Source organism: Macroventuria anomochaeta (genome assembly GCF_010093625.1).
Source record: "Macroventuria anomochaeta strain CBS 525.71 unplaced genomic scaffold BU25scaffold_1, whole genome shotgun sequence".
Classification (NCBI taxonomy): domain Eukaryota; kingdom Fungi; phylum Ascomycota; class Dothideomycetes; order Pleosporales; family Didymellaceae; genus Macroventuria; species Macroventuria anomochaeta.
Window position 1 is genome coordinate 2,164,152 of NW_022985362.1, and position 17,144 is coordinate 2,181,295.

The 17,144-nt window shown below is 54.3% G+C and overlaps 7 protein-coding genes across 7 annotated transcripts; 3 read left to right on the top strand and 4 right to left on the bottom strand.

Annotated features, from left to right (window-relative positions):
- Positions 1-10: 10 nt before the first annotated feature.
- Positions 11-1,940, bottom strand: BU25DRAFT_17350 (uncharacterized protein). The gene has a single exon (XM_033699436.1). It carries the CDS (start codon positions 1,714-1,716, stop codon positions 277-279), a length of 1,440 nt encoding a protein of 479 aa, XP_033568167.1. The 5' UTR covers positions 1,717-1,940; the 3' UTR covers positions 11-276.
- A 1,129-nt stretch (positions 1,941-3,069) lies between these two features.
- BU25DRAFT_436285 (glycoside hydrolase family 51 protein) lies at positions 3,070-5,194 on the top strand (the record flags this gene model as incomplete). Its single annotated transcript, XM_033700013.1, has 2 exons — positions 3,070-3,207; positions 3,254-5,194. The coding sequence occupies 2 exons, from the start codon at positions 3,070-3,072 to the stop codon at positions 5,192-5,194; spliced, it is 2,079 nt and encodes a 692-aa protein (XP_033568168.1).
- Positions 5,195-5,692: 498 nt separating this feature from the next.
- BU25DRAFT_328571 (DUF6-domain-containing protein) lies at positions 5,693-6,994 on the top strand (the record flags this gene model as incomplete). The annotated part of the gene is made up of 2 exons (XM_033699529.1): positions 5,693-6,143; positions 6,201-6,994. 2 exons carry the CDS (start codon positions 5,693-5,695, stop codon positions 6,992-6,994), a joined length of 1,245 nt encoding a protein of 414 aa, XP_033568169.1.
- Positions 6,995-7,620: 626 nt separating this feature from the next.
- On the bottom strand, positions 7,621-8,215 carry BU25DRAFT_17418 (uncharacterized protein). The gene has a single exon (XM_033699437.1). It carries the CDS (start codon positions 8,080-8,082, stop codon positions 7,717-7,719), a length of 366 nt encoding a protein of 121 aa, XP_033568170.1. The 5' UTR covers positions 8,083-8,215; the 3' UTR covers positions 7,621-7,716.
- A 368-nt stretch (positions 8,216-8,583) lies between these two features.
- On the bottom strand, positions 8,584-10,155 carry BU25DRAFT_444578 (argininosuccinate synthase). The gene is made up of 4 exons (XM_033700050.1): positions 10,062-10,155; positions 9,936-9,974; positions 9,382-9,882; positions 8,584-9,329 (listed from the first exon to the last, which is right to left on the bottom strand). The coding sequence occupies exons 1-4, from the start codon at positions 10,093-10,095 to the stop codon at positions 8,656-8,658; spliced, it is 1,248 nt and encodes a 415-aa protein (XP_033568171.1). The 5' UTR covers positions 10,096-10,155; the 3' UTR covers positions 8,584-8,655.
- A 177-nt stretch (positions 10,156-10,332) lies between these two features.
- Positions 10,333-14,250, bottom strand: BU25DRAFT_405818 (ubiquitin carboxyl-terminal hydrolase 2). Its single transcript, XM_033699871.1, has 3 exons — positions 13,769-14,250; positions 11,590-13,716; positions 10,333-11,542 (listed from the first exon to the last, which is right to left on the bottom strand). The coding sequence occupies exons 1-3, from the start codon at positions 13,901-13,903 to the stop codon at positions 10,619-10,621; spliced, it is 3,186 nt and encodes a 1,061-aa protein (XP_033568172.1). The 5' UTR covers positions 13,904-14,250; the 3' UTR covers positions 10,333-10,618.
- Positions 14,251-14,376: 126 nt separating this feature from the next.
- Positions 14,377-17,098, top strand: BU25DRAFT_17456 (ubiquitin binding protein). The gene is made up of 5 exons (XM_033699438.1): positions 14,377-14,589; positions 14,647-14,779; positions 14,831-15,115; positions 15,165-15,927; positions 15,977-17,098. Exons 1-5 carry the CDS (start codon positions 14,516-14,518, stop codon positions 16,951-16,953), a joined length of 2,232 nt encoding a protein of 743 aa, XP_033568173.1. The 5' UTR covers positions 14,377-14,515; the 3' UTR covers positions 16,954-17,098.
- Positions 17,099-17,144: the final 46 nt, after the last annotated feature.

A 17,144-nucleotide genomic window follows, 5' to 3' on the forward strand; every position in this document is an offset into this window, starting at 1 on the left:
AGTGTACATCTTGTTCGTCCAGGTCACTGGAGTTATTCAGCGCAGGCTACAATCACGTGCAGAAAATGCAAAGCCAGTACTATGCTCGACGCGGTGCAGGTAACAATCAACAGGACGACCACAACTGCTGTAGTTTTCTAGCTGCAGTGCGGGAGACCAGGGAGCAACAGCCAAAGAATAAGCTGTTATAGGCGAGAGATGATCTGCACGAAAGGAGGAGGTTCGAGGTGGTTTGGTGGTGGTGTATCTCTGCACAGGGACGTTATGTAACCCCCGCTACCCCTGCATCCGCTCATTGATCTCCCACACCGCCGTCTTGTATGTAATGATGTCCCTATGTATCATTGACGCCCTATCTTCAAGCATACTGCGCTCGTCAGGTGTCGCGTGTTCCGGTATCATCGGCAGCAACTCTAGCAACAACTTGATTGCAGCATCCTTACTGTGGGTCATCGGTTGCGCAGGCGGACTAGACACCGCAGCCAGACCCGCTGCTTGCGGTGCGGCTGGCGTTCCTGATACTGGTACATCGGTAGCCGGTGCCAGCAACGGCGTCTCTGGCGGTGCGGGCACATCTTGAGACCACGCTGGCTCCCACACGGGGTCCTGCTGTAGACGGGATAATCTTGGCTTGCGTCTTCTTCGTGCCTCCTTTGGATCAAGCTCGGACAGAAACCCCGTGGCGTCGATATCTCGTGGATCGGAGTCGATCTGTACTTCTGTAGGTGGCTTGTCATGGTCAGCGCGTCCGCGTTTGCGCGTCTGGCGCGTTCGTGCTTGCGCTGGAGCTTCATTTTCGGCATTGAAGTCGACCGTAGTTGGCTTGATGAAGTCGCCATAAATGTGCCGCCCGCTCACGGGCTCGGGGGGTTCATTCTCCCTGTCTTCCTCTTCTTCTTCGTCGGAGTTTTCAAGAGGGTTGGCTGGTGTAACTGGGGGCGGTGCAGCGGGCTTGGGCTTGGTCTTTGGAAGTTTGACGCCGCGGAGCTTGCGGGCTGGTCGGATGGGGAGATCAGATGCTTGGCGCTTTGTTCCTGGTCTGACCGTCTCTCGCCCATTTGGTTCATTTCTCTTCAGCCTGTCTCGGCCACGTGGTGCTGCTTTTGTCGTCTCTTGCTGAGTGAAGTCTGTCCCATTTGCCTCGTCTGGTTTGTCTTGCGTGGCTGTGGTGTTGTTGGCTCCTGATCTACCTCGTCGTACACTCGGTTTTTGATCTTCTTTAACTTCTCTCCACTCTTCCCCTTTAGCCCGAGCGTCCTCTTCATCCCTAGCCATGAAATGTAGCTTCTTGATCACTTTCTTTAGGTCCGTTGCGGTCATCCAGGCCGCTTTGCCCTCGGCTGACTTGTTCCTGAGTTGACGCGAACGGATCTCATGTTTCATGCTTGAACAAAACCACTCGTTATTTGAACATGATACTTTGCCGTTCTCTTTCCATTTTATCGTAGACGCTTCGTGCAGAAGATGGATGACGTCGATATGCCATTTCTTTGGATCCGGCTCATTGCGTGGCCAGAGTTCTGGTGGAACGCAAGTGCTGATGTCCCGCGTTGATAAGTTCCAGTTGCGGATGATTCCAGACTCCAGGTCTTCTGGAATCGGATTTGACTCCTGAATAAGTGGTGGCTTCCCCTTGCGACGCATGTCCGCCGCCTTCAGATCCTTTGGTGGTCGCGGCGGCGGTTTGGGACTACTCCTCCTGAATCGTCGCGTCATTACAAAATACAAAGGCTGAAGGTAGTGGGGAAACGGTGTTGTTGATGCCGCGGTAGCTTCAGCTCATTGTCGTTACGAATATGCACAAGTGTTTAGCGAATATTCCATCATGTCGCGTTCTAGTTCCATCAAAGTAACACCAGTGCCATCTCCATCTGTTTCCGGGTTTCAAACATCAATAGATCGATGTTGGTCTGATGTTGTAACGATTCAGTCCAGACACTTCGCGATGTTGTGAGGTGCTGCCGCGTGACGTCAGCAGAAACTTTTAGACGCCGACCGTGCATCTGCGTGCGACATCTCGACTTTTGGAACGACTGGAGTGAAATATCAACATTTAAATGTGGTGGTAAGTAGGCCTATGTAAGATCAAACCTTGAGTGTTCTTCCGAATATGCCTGGGCAGTAGTGTTGCGTATACGGTGATGGTCGTTGCAAGACACAATGGATGTTGCTTTCGGACCAGTCTCGTCTTTACAGACCCCTATAGCCCAGCTTTAAGCGTCAATTGGTGATGACAATAGTGAAGCTGTACCTGTTCAATAATGGGAAGATTTGGGTTGCAACGATTGTGATGGCCACATCTCTACTGTTGTTGGAAGTTGCGGCTTAACCCTCGCTGACTTGCCGAGGCGCTAGTTGCAGCAATATCTGCTCCTTCGGACGGCGCAGCTTCTCTCGACTGAACGCTCATATATCGTGAACGTCTTCCTCATCCGATCCCCAGTGTACAGCAACTCATGCGATGAATGTCCGGTGGGTTTTTCGTTCGGCAGAACAAGACGTAAGGCGATCGGAGAGTCTGCGAACCTCTGTTTGGCGTTTCGGCAGAATCTCCGCGACGCTTCTCCAAGTTCTCCACAATCCCCGCGAAAGCATCGACACAAACACGAGTGTGGGATGGCGCACCCGTTGCGATGCGAGGTCCGCGGTCTTAAACTGGTGAATGCCCGCCAGATACCCCGGTCACGTCTAAGCCGTTTCCTGAGCATCACGTCACTGTAAGAGGGGTTCCTTCCGATCGACATGGATTCTCAGGAACGGCGCGTAAGGAATTAAAACAGTTACATTTCTCCGCCCGGTAGAGGCGTCGAACTTCCTCCAATGGCTGAGGCTTGATGCCGCTCGGGAGGCTGACATGCGTGTGTACCTGCGGGAACTACTATCCCGAATACCCAGATCAAGCATGGTGGTGAAAGCAAACTTTTGTGGGGATCAACACGGCAAGTTGAAAGTTGCATTGCCAAGTTCCGGATGAAATGGCATGGAAAAATGGTAGAGCTACAAAAGCCAGGGACCCGGACGCGTTATTTGATCTTCAGTTTGTGAGCAGCAATCTTCACAGTCCTCAACATGGGACTCTTCGCAAAGGCGTTCCTTGCAGCTACTGCCGTAGCAACCGTCGGTGCTGTCGACATTGTCGTCCAGTCTAATGGAGGTAACCAGACTGGCAAGTTTGGCCACCCTTACGGATACGGCTTCCTCCATGAGGTGATTACAACCATGATACTATACTTAAAGTCTCTAATAGCCTCAGGACATCAACAACTCCGGAGATGGTGGTATCTACGCTGAGTTGATTCAGAACCGTGCTTTCCAGTACAGCAAGGCTTTCCCGGTCTCCACAGCTCACTATTTTCCCATCAATGGTGCCAGCCTTACTATCAACAATGGCACTCAGCCACTCTCCAAGGCGCTGCCTGCCTCAATGAAGGTGGCTGCTGGTAACAGCACTGTCGGCAAGGTCGGCTTCGAGAACGAGGGTTACTGGGGTATTGATGTCAGGGCGCACAAGTACACTGGGTCTTTCTGGGTCAAGGGCGCCTACACAGGTGCATTCACAGCTTCGCTGCAGTCGAACCTGACGGACGATGTTTTCGGCTCTGTCCAGGTTGAGTCCAAGTCTGTTGACTCCGAGTGGACCGAGCACACTTTTGAGCTCACTCCCGAGAAGGATGCTCCTAACTCGAACAACACTTTTGCTATCACTTTCGATCCCAAGGGTACCCAAAGCGGATCTCTCGACTTCAACCTAATCAGCCTGTTCCCTCCCACATACAAGAACCGCAAGAACGGTCTCCGCGTTGACATTGCCGAGGCCCTTGCCGAGATGAATCCCCACTTCCTTCGCTTCCCCGGCGGTAACATGCTTGAGGGACTCGAGAACGACACCTACTGGGACTGGAAGGACACCCTTGGTCCGCTCAAGGAGCGCCCTGGTTTCCAGGGTGTTTGGGGCTACCAGCAAACTCACGGTCTTGGTATGATGGAGTACCTCGAGTGGGCTGAGGATATGGACCTCCAGATCGTTATTGGTGTCTGGGCTGGCCTCGCGCTGAACGGCGATGTCACTCCTAAGGAGGACCTCCAGCCTTTCATTGACGATGCTCTTAACGAGATCGAGTTCGTTCGCGGTTCAGTCGATACTGAGTGGGGTGCTAAGCGTGCTGCTCTCGGCCACCCTGAGCCTTTTGAGCTCAACTACGTCGAAATTGGTAACGAGGACTGGCTCGCCGGTTTTCCTGAAGGTTGGGACTCTTACAAGGAGTACCGCTTCATCATGTTCCACGACGCTATCAAGGCCAAATATCCTGAAATCCAAATCATCGGCTCGTCCGCCACCAGCGATCCCGCCCCTGAGGGTGCTACTACCGGTCCTAACCTGGTAGACGGTATCAAGTACCCTGCTGACGCCATTGGTGACTACCACCCTTACCGCGAGCCGGATGAGCTTGTCGAGGAGTTCGACCGCTTCGACAATGACATCGGCCACATCATCGGTGAGGTCGCTGCCACCCACGTCAACGGTGCCACTCCACCTCGCTGGAACGGGCCTCTCTACAAGTACCCTTGGTGGATCGGCGCTGTCGGTGAGGCTGTCTCTCTCCTCGGCTACGAGCGCAACTCCGATCGCATCCCCGGTACTTTCTACGCCCCCGTTCTGAAGAACGAGAACCGCTTCCAGTGGCCCATCACTCTGATTCAATTCACGGCCGACGCCAGGCAGACCACCCGCGCTGTCACCTGGTACTGCTGGAGCCTGTTCGCACATCACCCTATCTCTCACACCCTCCCAACTTCCTCCAACTCCAGCTATGGACCTGTCTACTGGGGTGCTGGTAAGGACGAGGCTCGCAACGGTGCGCTCGTCTGGAAGGGCGCTGTCTACAATACCACCGACAATGCCTCGGTTCCTATCATCGTTCACTTCGAGGGTGTGCAGCCCGGTGCTAAAGCCCAGCTGACCGTCCTCACCAACTCTGTTGGCGATCCGTATGCTTACAACGACCCGCGTACCGGTGTCCAGATCGTTGACTCGAAGACCACCGAGTTAACTGCTGGTACCAGCGGCACGTTCGAGTTCAGTCTGCCCCAGCTCAGTGTTGCCGTTTTGGACACTGAGGTCACTGGTAACTCTACCGGTGGCTACAAGAAGGCCAAGAGGACACCGGTACCCAGGTATCAGAAGCGTTGGTAGTTGTGCCTGGCGAGGAGTATAGTGTATATCTAGTGAATTCAAAGGGTCTTCAAGACGTATGTTGACCTGCAAATCTTGCGCAGCACTTTCTTCTTGTTGTTTTAGCAATTTTTAACATTCAAAAAGTTGAGCTCATAGATTTACATTCTTGGGTCAAAAATCAGACACCACTGAACTGAACTCTAGGCAAGTCAACTCGTGATATTTATATCCAGCAAACCGAGCTGGAACTGTGGTCTCCTCAAAGCTTGCAAGGTGATTTCACAAGTACATTTGCAGCGATACCGGTGCATCGTGGGAAGACCATACCCTTAGCGGATCTATCGTGATTGGCCGCCTAACTATGGCTAGGCGCGGCTGCCGGCAATTGTGGGTCCTCTGCATCTTCGGGCCGTCACAAGATTTCTTCCCATGATCATTTCCATTTGCTTTGAGTCTCATTCTTGCTCTCTTCCGCACTTGATATTTCCAGTGGCGCCTGCAGTCGTCTGAAACACTATGGTGTACGGAACAACAACAACAACCACCACCACGCCTCCCGTACCAGCCGTGCAAAACAATTTTTTGCAGGAAATCCCACCGGAACCAATTCCGGAGGAAGAGCAGGAACGATTGCAGAAAGATGACCCAGCATGCGCACACCACCAAAAGGGATTCAAGCAAGCATTGAAGGCGTTCTATTATAGGAATTTCGGCTTAGTATTGGTCTTTGTGGCGCAGACATGTGGATCGATCATGAACACAGCGGCCAAACTGCTGGCGACTGGATATGAGACGAAGCTTCATGCTATGCAAATCATTTTTATTCGAATGCTGTGCACGACGATTCTGGGGATGCTGTACATGGCGTATCACAAGACCCCTGACTTCCCACTCGGTCAGAGGGGAATCAGAGGATTGCTGGTACTCCGCGGATGTTGTGGTTTCATCGGGCTGTTTGGGCTTTATTGTAAGTCCATCAATCGACAGAACATTCGTCAGGAGAACGATAGCTAACAAACGGAAGACTCATTGTCATGGCTAAACATCTCCGACGCCACAGTCATAACCTTCATAGTCCCCACTCTCACAGCACTAGTCTGCTTCCTCTGGCTCCGCGAACCCTTTACCATCCACGAAGCCATGGCCGCGCTCATCGCATTCAGCGGCGTTCTGCTTGTTGCGCGTCCAACATGGCTCTTTCCCAATCCACCCGTGGATCCTATCACTGGCGAGCCAGAGCCCAGCGTGCTCTCCTACATCGTGAACTCTGTACCTGCAACAACACCAACTCCCGTCTCCCCAACCCAAAGAACACTGGCAGTCCTCGCAGCTATTCTGGGCACATTTGGAGCGAGTACTGCGTATGCTACGATCCGTGTAATCGGCAAACGCGCACACTCACTCATCTCCGTGAACTATTTCGCCTTCATCGCGACCATCGGGTCCGCGCTTGTGCTGCTTGTACATCCAGACTTGCACTTCGTCATGCCTGAAAGTGCAGGGCAGTGGGGTTTGATTGCCGTCATTGGACTTACGGGCTTCCTCTTGCAGTTTTTGTTGACTGAAGGATTGCAGAGGGAGAAAGCGGGCAGAGCCACCAACCTGATGTACCTGCAATTGGTGCTCGCATTGGTTATCGAACGAGTGATCTGGGGGACTACACCTCCACTCGAAAGCTTTGAGGGAGCGCTGCTCATCATTGGTGCAGCGATCTGGATTACGCTGCAGAAAAACACTACGACGACGGATGAGGGGAAGAAGGTTGTGGATGAAGAGAGCAGTTTGTTGGGCAGAAGCGAGGAAAGGCAAAGCAGATGAACGGTAGAAGAAATCGGACTGTCTAAGACTCAAGATCAGGTAGCTGACGGTGCAATGTGCATCCCTACGAATCTCGCAGCTTCTTGGGCTTGATCATGGTATTCTCGGTGAGATCGTGGGAACAGTAATCAGTCGACAGGCACTCTGAACCTTGGAAAGCGCGCAATTGGCCCTTTACAGGCAACCCCGATGCACCAAACACAACGAAGAAGTTATGCTTGTGAAACTCTTTACATCTTTTTGGAGACATTCGGTTTTCTACAACGGTGGATTGCTCAATGAGAGGTGAGTTTATGAACTCATCAACGAGCCGTATTTCATTCAAGAGACTCGTTTTCTCCCCAGGGGAACTGTGTCATGGTTAACGATCCCAATCGCTCATATTGACCACGCTCGGTTCTCCGGAGCACGATGGCTGTGTATTCCGGACTTGACATGCGCGCGACTCGGCATGAAGACAGCAGCAAGAGAGTCCAAATCTCTCCAGGGACTATAAGAATGTATGCCCGTGTTGGCAAGCATCGATCCATCGTCGGATAGTGTTGGCCGCCTGCATGGACGTAGTATCAACGGGACGTCCTGGAAATGAACAAAAATTCCAAGCCGGTGCGCTACCTTCGAAGACTGTCGTCAATGGGTTGTTGAGCGCAGGCGAAATGATAATGCAGAGTGGAATCCTATGTATACTGACCTTCATGACGAACCGTGTGAAGAGGTTGTCCTCAGTACGCATTTCTAGCTCCAAGGTGCATTCTTGCTCCTGGCGTTTGATAGTATAAAAGAGGTGTGCCGGCAAACGTTGTAATCTTTATTGATTTTGCCAAGCCGTGAGAGCAGCCACGATCCAAGCCGCAGACGTTGCATTCAACGGCCCTCGGGAAGACAAGCAACGGTGACAACATGGACTTTTCGCTAGATTTGTTAGGATTTGCCTCCGGCCAACCTCGATGTAATCTGGACTCAGCTAGTACCCTGAAAATACCGCAAGAAGGACATGTGGATGCCTTTGCGTCGTAAAGCACCAGGGCCATGGACACCGATGGTGGTAGTGCGAAAGTAATTCGGTTAAAGATCGCTCTTGTTCTCATAACATCGATGCGACCAAGGGAAGAAAGGCGATATGAGTTGGACAAGTGTCTGGCTTACTTACAGAAACCCTCCAGGTACTATACATGATGTTGGATGGAAGTGGCTCTCCGGTGATAATAGGACAGGAGCATTTGGGTTGTTTACCATTCTGATTGGGACTAGGGTCAATAGCTTGTATGGGCGGTCTCTGATCCAGGTTTTTCGGGCAACGGGCACAAGAACACACAATCAATCGAGATCAATTTCCGATACATGATGTTCCTGATCAGCAGCAAGGCTGAGGCATTGCGATCATTACGTTACCAGAATGTGATGTGGAGATGCCGTATTTAGTGCAGAAAGTGATGGGCCAAAACGAGTAGGAACGCAGAAGAGCAATGAGGCTGAAGAAGTCGGAAGGATTGAAGGAATTCGCACCTGCTCTTTGTCAACGAATGCGCACGTGACAGTGCCTAGCCTGACCAATGAGGCAGCAACCCTCACAAAGATCGTACGTTCATGGGTATTAAACTTTTATTCCTTCTACATCTCGTGTCATATCGTTTCACATCCTACCATCCTGTCTAGATCGTCTATGCCCGGCTAAGGTTGGCACCCTCCTCCTGCTTCTGCAGACCGTACTTCTTCAGCCTGATGCTCTGTATAGCAATGAAGCCAGTGGTATCCATAGGGCTAAAGTTATCAAGTGTGTCCATCGACGCCTCCTCCTCACTGTACAGCTTCTCGGTCTGCGAGCTGCGACCAAGGACGTACGCGTTACCCTTGTACAGCGTAAGGCGGACCTCACCGTTAACACGGCGCTGCGAGAACAACAAGCTGTTCTCGACGAACTCGCGCTCGGGCGAGAAGTACATGCCGTTGTACAGCTGGTAGCTCCAGTTGTGAGAGACGAACTGGTCGCGCAGGTTACGGACCTGGGTGTCCATGACCAGACCCTCGAGATCCAAGTGTGCGAGGCGCAGGACGGTCATGGCGGGCGAGTCGTAGCAGCCACGGGACTTGAGGCCGATGAAACGATTCTCGACAATGTCGATGCGGCCGATGCCGTGCATGTGGCCGAGCTTGTTGAGCGCGACGAAGAGCTCGACCGACTCGGTGTAAGTCTTCTCGGGTGTGACGAGCTTGACGGGGATACCCTTCTCGAAGTGGATGGTGATGTCGGTGGGCTTGTCGGGGGCGACGAGGGGCGACTGGGTCATGGTCCACATGTCATCGGGAGGAGAGACATTGGGGTCCTCGAGGATGCCTGGGCGTGTGTTAGTGGGAAGATGAGAATCTACAAGGAAAGTGCGTCATACCGGCCTCGTAGGAGCAGTGAGCCAAGTTGGCGTCCATACTCCATGGCTTAGCCTTGGTGGATGTGACGGGAATGCCGTGCTTCTCGGCATAGTCGAGCAGATCTTGCCTGCCCTTGAAGCGGTCGCAGAACTCAGGCAGCCTCCAGGGCGCAATGACCTTGATGGTGGGCTGGAGTGTGTAGAATGCGAGTTCGAAGCGGACCTGGTCGTTGCCCTTGCCAGTGCAGCCGTGGGAGACGAAGTCGCAGCCTTCTTGCTGGGCAACTCGGATCTGTGCGCGAGCGATGACTGGGCGGGCCAGCGATGTGCCGAGGAGGTAGCGGCCCTCGTAGGAAGCGTTGCACTGGACGGCGCGGAAGCAGAGCTCCTCGACGAACTCCTTCTGCAGGTCAAGGATGACCATCTTCTTCGCGCCGATCTTAAGCGCCTTCTTCTCGACCTCATCCCAGGGCTCCTCCTGGCCGACGTTGGCGAGGAAGCACACTACTTCGTAGCCCTCCTCTGCGTGCAAAGTTAACTTATGTCTTTGCAATCAATCGTACCAAGGGACATACCGATCAGCCATTGCAGAATGGTGGACGTGTCAAGACCGCCTGTGAGTCAGGTTAGTCAACAATGCTCGTCATAGCAAACACAGCTCAACGGAGGAACATTGAAGCATGCAGTGAGGGTAGTCATACCAGAGTAAGCCAAACAGACGCGTCCCTTAGCCATGATGTGAGATTGGAGATTGAAAGTGTGAAGGAGAAGTGTTGAAGAGTCAATGGCTTAAAGAATAGTTCGTCTGGGGCATAAATGCGGGCGGTCGCACCGATAACGATAAAAAGTTTGGTCCAAGCTTGTGCGGGCCGATATCGCATTAGCGCTCTTGTGACCCTCTCACGCCCTTCAGAATGACGGTGAGCGGGAAACTCTGGCGATCAAACTCGTGGAACCTGAATGGCTAGCATCGGATAAGATAATTCTCATTGAACGAATGCTGTTTTCCGGTCGTGGTATCACCAATACCTCTATTCGAGCCCACACAACGCATGCTGAACGCCCTCGAAAAGACAAAATCTCCACCCCTTCGTGACTCAAAGGTATCAAAACTCAAAACAAATGACTGTGACGCTAATCCCAACGGTAAACGCCGCCGCAATGCGGAATGATACTGCGATATCCAAGTGTAGGCAATATGTGACAGAGAATCGAACTTGGTCGTGATGGTACTGAGAAGTGGGCGAAGCGCCGAAGCCTAGAAGGCGCCGCCCGCGACTCTCTCGCGCTCGTAGAACACGATGTAGGCTCGTTCGTTTTGCAAACGATCCTTCGGCTGCAAGTTGCCGGGCTCGAAGTCGACAAGTCGGTCATCATTGAACGATCGCCAACAGCCCCTAGCCTTGTCTTTGACGAACGCAGTGTAATGACCGCTTCCAAGAGTCGCGCCGATGTGGTGAATGACGGCGTATGCGTTGTAGATGTATGGTCCGTTCATGGTTGGGTCTGCTTTCAGGCCAGCCAGTTGTGCCGGACCATCGGGAGCGTTTCGTGCGATATACTGTTCTTGCTCTGGTGTCATAGGCTGATCCATGAAGGGGCTCATGTCCAGGCCTTGAAGAGGAAAGTTGATGGGAGTCCGCACTTTGCGAGCACTCTCGTTGTGTGACGCACTGAAACGCTTGAAGTGAACAACGAGTGTGTCAGGTGCTCGCGTGATCGTGATCTTTTTGACGGCCTCGCGATCCTTCTTACATCTGGGGCAACGCCAAAGCTCGTCTCCTGCCAGGCGTTCGGCAGCGCAGTACGATCGCAGGCAGTCTCTTACGTCGCACGCTTGATCGCGAGGAATCTCCAAGCTCAGGCTCCAGAAGGCCTCGTACGTTGTACTTGTGATTCCACAAGATTGACATGTTAGCTGCGAAGCGTGCTGACCCGCGAACATGCCGCCGATGACGGACATATCGCGATGCTGGTATCGTGCCCATTCGATCTTCGCAGCGTATTGTCGAGGGAACTGCTCTCTTTGCAGCTCTTGTTTCTCCGTAAGGGGCTGGAGAGGGGTCTTGTTCCAGGTGACATTGAGGTCCTCGTGCATGAAGTCAAGGACGAACTCGAGGAACTCCTTGGCGTCTTGCTGCTGATCGACACCCCACTGAGAGTTGAAGTGACCACAGATCCTCTGCAACACGTTAGCAGCGAATGTAATCAACAGGCCATTGTACGTACCCTGAATGTACTCGGACGAACAGCACTAATGTCGCCCTTGAACAAATTAGATATCAGGGTGGCGTAGGCCTCAGGCAAGATTCCCTTCGTTCCTTTCCAGTTTTCCCTTTGCAGGTCTCGATTGTACCGTCCTGTCAAGAACAAGTCGGAGAGCACCAGGTGCGCACTTAGACACTGCACTACCGAATTCATGTAGCAAGTCACGCCAAAGTTGATCAGCCCGGTTTTGTGCATGCGGACGTTTGTAAAGTGCGGCTGCGAGATGTAGACCGGCGGCTGGTTGGTACGACCCTGCGGAGCCACCTGTCGCTCGTGAACACCGCTGTAGCTGACTCGAGGAACGGAAGGTGGTGGTCGAGACGGCGCAACAGGTATGGCTGGCGCGACATACTGGGGCACTGGTGGCGGACGTGGAGCTGCTTGCATCATGGACTGTCCTCCTTCAACATCGGGGAATCTTCGTAAGAAATCCTCGGTTGTGCGATAGAATGGTGACTCGGGCTCCTCACTCTCTTCGTCTGCAGGCGGCTGCTCGACCACGGCTCTGCCCTTTCGAGCTTCCTCCAGCCACTTCTGCTCCTCCTCGGGGTCCATTGGCACATACTCTCGTCTTCGGCGTTGCAGGTTCAGCTTGGCGGCATGCGTCGCAGCAGGCGCTCGGCGAACGCCTCGAGGCCTCGTCTGGCCAGTAGCTAGTAGCGCAGCAGTTGTTGACATCTTCAATGCCTGAGGTCCTACCAAATCGATCCAGGCATCGAGACCACCCTTCAGTAGGATCGGTGGTCGCTTCAATGGCTTCTCCACATTAAACTCCTGCAGGGTATCAAACAGGCGTTTGAGCGCCACTTCGTCTTCAGTCCGGCTTTGCTTCGTCAAAAAGTCCGTGTTCATCGTTGAATCGTTGTAGTAGACGACTACATCGTACTCGTGACGTCTGTCGAACATGGCTTGTTCCTCGTCTGGCGAGATGACTAGGCGGTCTGAGAGCTGCTCTGCGGAGTCGCCGTCTTGCAGTGTTGATGGCTCTAGACACATGACCGAGCGCTGGTAGACGTGGCCTGCATCAAAAGACGATCGATCTCGTACGTCAATCACTAAGACGTTGAACATGCGCAAGTAGTCGTAAAGCTTGGCCGCATCGATCTCGAGCTCTATGGCAGCACTGACGGACCGTGTTCGGCCAGCTTGCGCACGAGGCGCTTGCTGTGTTGGGAAGTACGAGTCCGGTGTACTATTCGTGTTAGGCGCGTGGCTCGAGATACTCGAAGTCGAAGCTGCCAACGAGTTGCTGCGTCCACCAGTACCATTCATACTTCGCGGCGTACTTCGAGGTGGCGCAATGTTCGCGGGCAGTGAGATGTTGCGTGCTGGACTATAGGTCGGACTCGGTTCCTTTGGGAACGAAGCTGCCATGCCTATGTCAAGTGGCAGTTTCGGTAGTAGGCGTGACGGGGGTGGTGGCATGTCACGAGGGCCGACTAGGCGAATGGAAGACTGGTAGTCTGCAGGAGACGGCATCTTGACAGACAGATCCTGGCTCGAGCGAGCTGAGCTTGCGTCCACCGGTGGCCCAGCCCCACGAAGCTTTGCAAAGCGGTCGGCGAGATCTCCGTTGATGGATGACGAGCTTTGGTGAACAGCACGACCGTGTAACGACTGCGGCTTAGGCTGCGGTACTGGCTTTCTCCGTGCAGAATCAGCTGAGCCGGCAGGTGAAGCTCGACCACCTGGCGCTGAAGCGGGCACACTCGGTAACATCAACTCATCGTCTCTCCTGGGCACTGCCGTACCATTGCGCGAGTCCGGCCTCATGTAGGATGAAGCTGACTCGGACCTGGTGTGATGGGCGCCATTTCTCAAGTTGTCGTTCTTGATGATGTTCTTTATGCGCACAAACTGCTCTTCCGCCGAAGAGATCTCCTTGAGCAGCGTGTTGTAGTCGCGATGTGTCTGGTTGCGGCTGCCGGCGATCTTGTCGTGGTAGTCGCCATGCTGAGGGACCAGAACCGCGACAATTTGGTAGGCAACTAAGTATTCCCAGTATGCCCCGGCGACAGGAGAGCGGTTGCCGAGCATGATTCTGGCTGAGCTGAAGTGTTGCCTTGCATGGTCGAGCAGGTGCTTGATCTACGCCAAGTCAGCTCCTGCTACATATGGCAATCCAGGACATGCAGCATACCGAATGGTGTCTCAGACCCTCTACTGTCTCGGTCGCCGAGCCCACGATCTCTGCGATGGGTGGGTTGGAACCGCCAGCGCCTCCCGACTGGCCTGCGCCATCGCTGCCGTGGACGCCATTGGTGTGGCCGTTCATTTGGCGGGGGTGGTGGAGAATCTGGGGGCGGCAAGGGAGCAGCTGCACTCTTTACCGCACTCTATATTCTGGGCAGCTCGCGCATGTCGGACGCGAAGGGCCGGGGTATATGGGGCGTTTGCGTGTCCGTAAGGTAGCCGCGTGCACCGAGATATGTAGGAGTGTGGAGGCCCAGCCGGTGGGGCTTGGACTCGACTGGTGCCAGAGCTCGTTACTATGACAGCGGCAATGTGCTACAGAGTCGTGTATAGGAGCGGAGTCGAACAGCGAGGGGGTGCGCGCTGTGCAGGGTGTGCAGGGTGTGCAAGGCGTGCGAGGTGTGCGAGGTGTGTGAGGTGTGCGCGGTGTGCGCGGTGTGCGCGGGTGAAGTGTGGCGCATGCCGAGTTGATGCCCTCGGTGGTCTGCATGTGGAGGCTCCGGCCACAAGCGTCATCGCAGTGGAGCCAAGGCCGCCATACCTGAGCATCCATTGCACACCTCCGCCGTACCACGGTCCGCCATATTGCACTCCCGGCTCTTTCCCCAGCAGTAGGAGCTGCACATATTCTCTGGAAGCTCCGGGGTCGACAGAGGAATACGAACAGTACGGTAGACGCGCATATACAAACACCATGGCGGGCTGGTTCGGGTCGTCGACCAACAGCGCGCTCGATGAGCAGATTGAGCGCGCCACCACCTCGAGCCTGTACGTGCAAGGAGGCCTGCTGAGGTAGCCGCGGCCAAAAATGCTAATACGGTGCAGAGAGGACATGCCGCTCAACCTCGAGATATCCGACGTTATTCGGTCCAAGACAGTGCAGCCTAAAGATGCCATGCGCTCGTTGAAGAAGCGCATAGGGAACAAGAACCCCAACGTCCAGCTGGCAGCTCTAAACGTACGCCACGCTGACACAGGCCTCTCTACAGACTGCTGACACGTGCGCCAGCTCACGGATACCTGCGTTAAGAACGGCGGCGCCCACTTCATACAAGAGATCGCTTCGCGCGAGTTCCTGGACAACATGACCTCCCTCATGAAGGCACCGAGCGGTGTCGCGGCGAACCACGACGTGAAGAACAAGATGCTGGAGCTTATACAATCCTGGGCGACGGCAGCAGAGGGGCGCAGCAACCTAGGCTACATCAACGAGGTCTACCGGAGCTTGCAGCGAGAGGGGTACCAGTTCCCACCCAAGGAGAACATCTCCAGCAGCATGCTCGACAGCAGCGCAGTACGTCTACTCAGCAATCGTCTACCCAACGTGTGCTAATCAAGTGCAGCCGCCGGAATGGACAGACTCAGACGTGTGCATGCGATGTCGCACAGCCTTCACCTTCACGAACCGCAAGCACCATTGCCGAAACTGCGGCAACGTCTTCTGCGGTGCCTGCTCAAGCAACAACATACCCCTGCCACACCTTGGTATCATGGACCCCGTACGAGTCGACGACGGCTGTCACGCGAAGCTTACCGACCGATCGCGAGGAACACCGGCACCGCCTCGATCTGACGCACCCAGGCCGAGCAGGACACTATACCAGGGCTCGATGGAGCCGCGCAACCCGCGTGTCGAGGACAGCTTCGATGCAGACTTGAAACGGGCTCTGGAGATGAGTCTGGAAGATGCAAAGGGCAACAGCTCGTCTGGGTTCGTCTCGCAAGCGCAGCTGAAGTCGCAATCCAAGCCCAATGGCACAACCAAAAACCCTGAGCCAGAGGAAGAAGAGGACGCCGACTTGAAGGCCGCCATTGCAGCCTCGCTGGCCGACATGGAAGAGCAGAAGACGAAGTATGCCACGAACTTCCGCCAACAGGCGACGAACACCTCAAAGGGGACACCTTTTGTCGCACCGAAGAACGACTACGAGCTCACCCCTGTGGAGGCGGAGAACATCAACCTCTTCTCGACACTAGTGGACCGATTACAACATCAGCCTCCCGGCGCTATTCTGCGCGAGCCTCAGATACAAGAACTCTACGAGAGCATAGGCAAGCTGCGGCCAAAACTCGCGCGAACATACGGCGAGACAATGAGCAAGCACGGTACTTACCATCCTTTCTGTCTCCCCCGTGCACCAGCTGATATGGACAGAAACGTTACTTGACCTCCACGCCAAGCTTTCCACTGTCGTTCGTTACTACGATCGTATGCTCGAGGAGCGTCTGTCCAGCACGTATACCCAAGCCGGTACCATGTACGGAATGCCCCGTCCTGCGTCAAACGTCTACCCTCAGATCCCCTCTGGTGCACCTGCGTATCAGGGTAGCGAAAACTACTATTCGAGTAGCGCAGCTCCTGCAGATCCGTATGGGCGGCCGCAACCCAGCTATCAATCACAACCACAGCAGTCATACCCTCAGTTCGACCAACGAGCAGCCCCGCCGCAGTCATACGCCTCCCCTCACGACCAATACCAGCAACCACAGCAACCGTCACAGCCATACCCGAATCTGGCCTCGTATAGCGGCGGAGCAGCACCCCAGCAGCGACCGCCCAGCACATCCTACCAGCAACCTCCATCGCCACAACTACAACGCCAAGTCTCCGACCAATACCCACCTCAACCCTCTTCCGGATACCCACCTCAAGCACCGCCCTCAAATGTCTCCGATGCCGAAAGCGCAAACTACTATTACGGCGACAACAGCGCGTCAGCACCCATCCAACGCACTCAAAGCTACACCTCGCAACCACCCCAATCCTCCTCACCGCAAATGTACAATCGCGCACCACCTCAACAACAACAACAACAACAACAACAACAACAAGCACCTATCTCACCCCCAGCGCAGCCGGCAACAGCATGGCAAAATCCTCCCTACCCACGTGAGAACGCGCCGCCGCAATATCAAGCGCCGCCACAGCAGCAGCAGCATCAACAACCACCTCAGCAGCAAGCTCCTCAGCAGCAGCAGCAGCAGCAGCAACCCCAGCAGCAGCAATCCCAGCAGAGTAATTGGAATCCCGCGACGCCGTATGCGATGGGCGGGTATGGGCCGGAGAGTTTCCCGTCTGCGCCGCAGGCTGCGCCGGTCCACAAGGTTGATGAGCCGTTGATTGATTTGTAGATAAACACAGCTTGTGAGTGATGGGTGCGGAAGAGAGTTGTTAGAGGCTGGAAGCCGCAAGGGCTAGGATAGAAATCAAGAGAATTGCACCCATCGATTCTGTGATCATTTACGGAGCATGATGACAACAATCGTCGTGCGGGTGCTTGTGATGGGCATGCAGAGGGATGTTGATGCGATGCATGTCGCGG

Bases quoted from the DNA above. Each gene is read 5' to 3' on its own strand.
- BU25DRAFT_17350 (XM_033699436.1), bottom strand. From the start codon at position 1,716: ATGACGCGACGATTCAGGAGGAGTAGTCCCAAACCGCCGCCGCGACCA.
- BU25DRAFT_17418 (XM_033699437.1), bottom strand. From the start codon at position 8,082: ATGAGAACAAGAGCGATCTTTAACCGAATTACTTTCGCACTACCACCA.
- BU25DRAFT_444578 (XM_033700050.1), bottom strand. From the start codon at position 10,095: ATGGCTAAGGGACGCGTCTGTTTGGCTTACTCTG. The intron at 9,883-9,935 runs GTATGTCCCTTG...CTTTGCACGCAG, and splicing joins CATTCTGCAATGGCTGATCG to AGGAGGGCTACGAAGTAGTG. The intron at 9,330-9,381 runs GTATGACGCACT...ACACACGCCCAG, and splicing joins TCACTGCTCCTACGAGGCCG to GCATCCTCGAGGACCCCAAT.
- BU25DRAFT_405818 (XM_033699871.1), bottom strand. From the start codon at position 13,903: ATGAACGGCCACACCAATGGCGTCCACGGCAGCGATGGCGCAGGCCAG. The intron at 13,717-13,768 runs GTATGCTGCATG...GACTTGGCGTAG, and splicing joins AGGGTCTGAGACACCATTCG to ATCAAGCACCTGCTCGACCA. The intron at 11,543-11,589 runs GTACGTACAATG...AACGTGTTGCAG, and splicing joins TTCGTCCGAGTACATTCAGG to AGGATCTGTGGTCACTTCAA.
- BU25DRAFT_17456 (XM_033699438.1), top strand. From the start codon at position 14,516: ATGGCGGGCTGGTTCGGGTCGTCGACCAACAGCGCGCTCGATGAGCAG. The intron at 14,780-14,830 runs GTACGCCACGCT...CACGTGCGCCAG, and splicing joins TCCAGCTGGCAGCTCTAAAC to CTCACGGATACCTGCGTTAA. The intron at 15,928-15,976 runs GTACTTACCATC...TGATATGGACAG, and splicing joins CGAGACAATGAGCAAGCACG to AAACGTTACTTGACCTCCAC.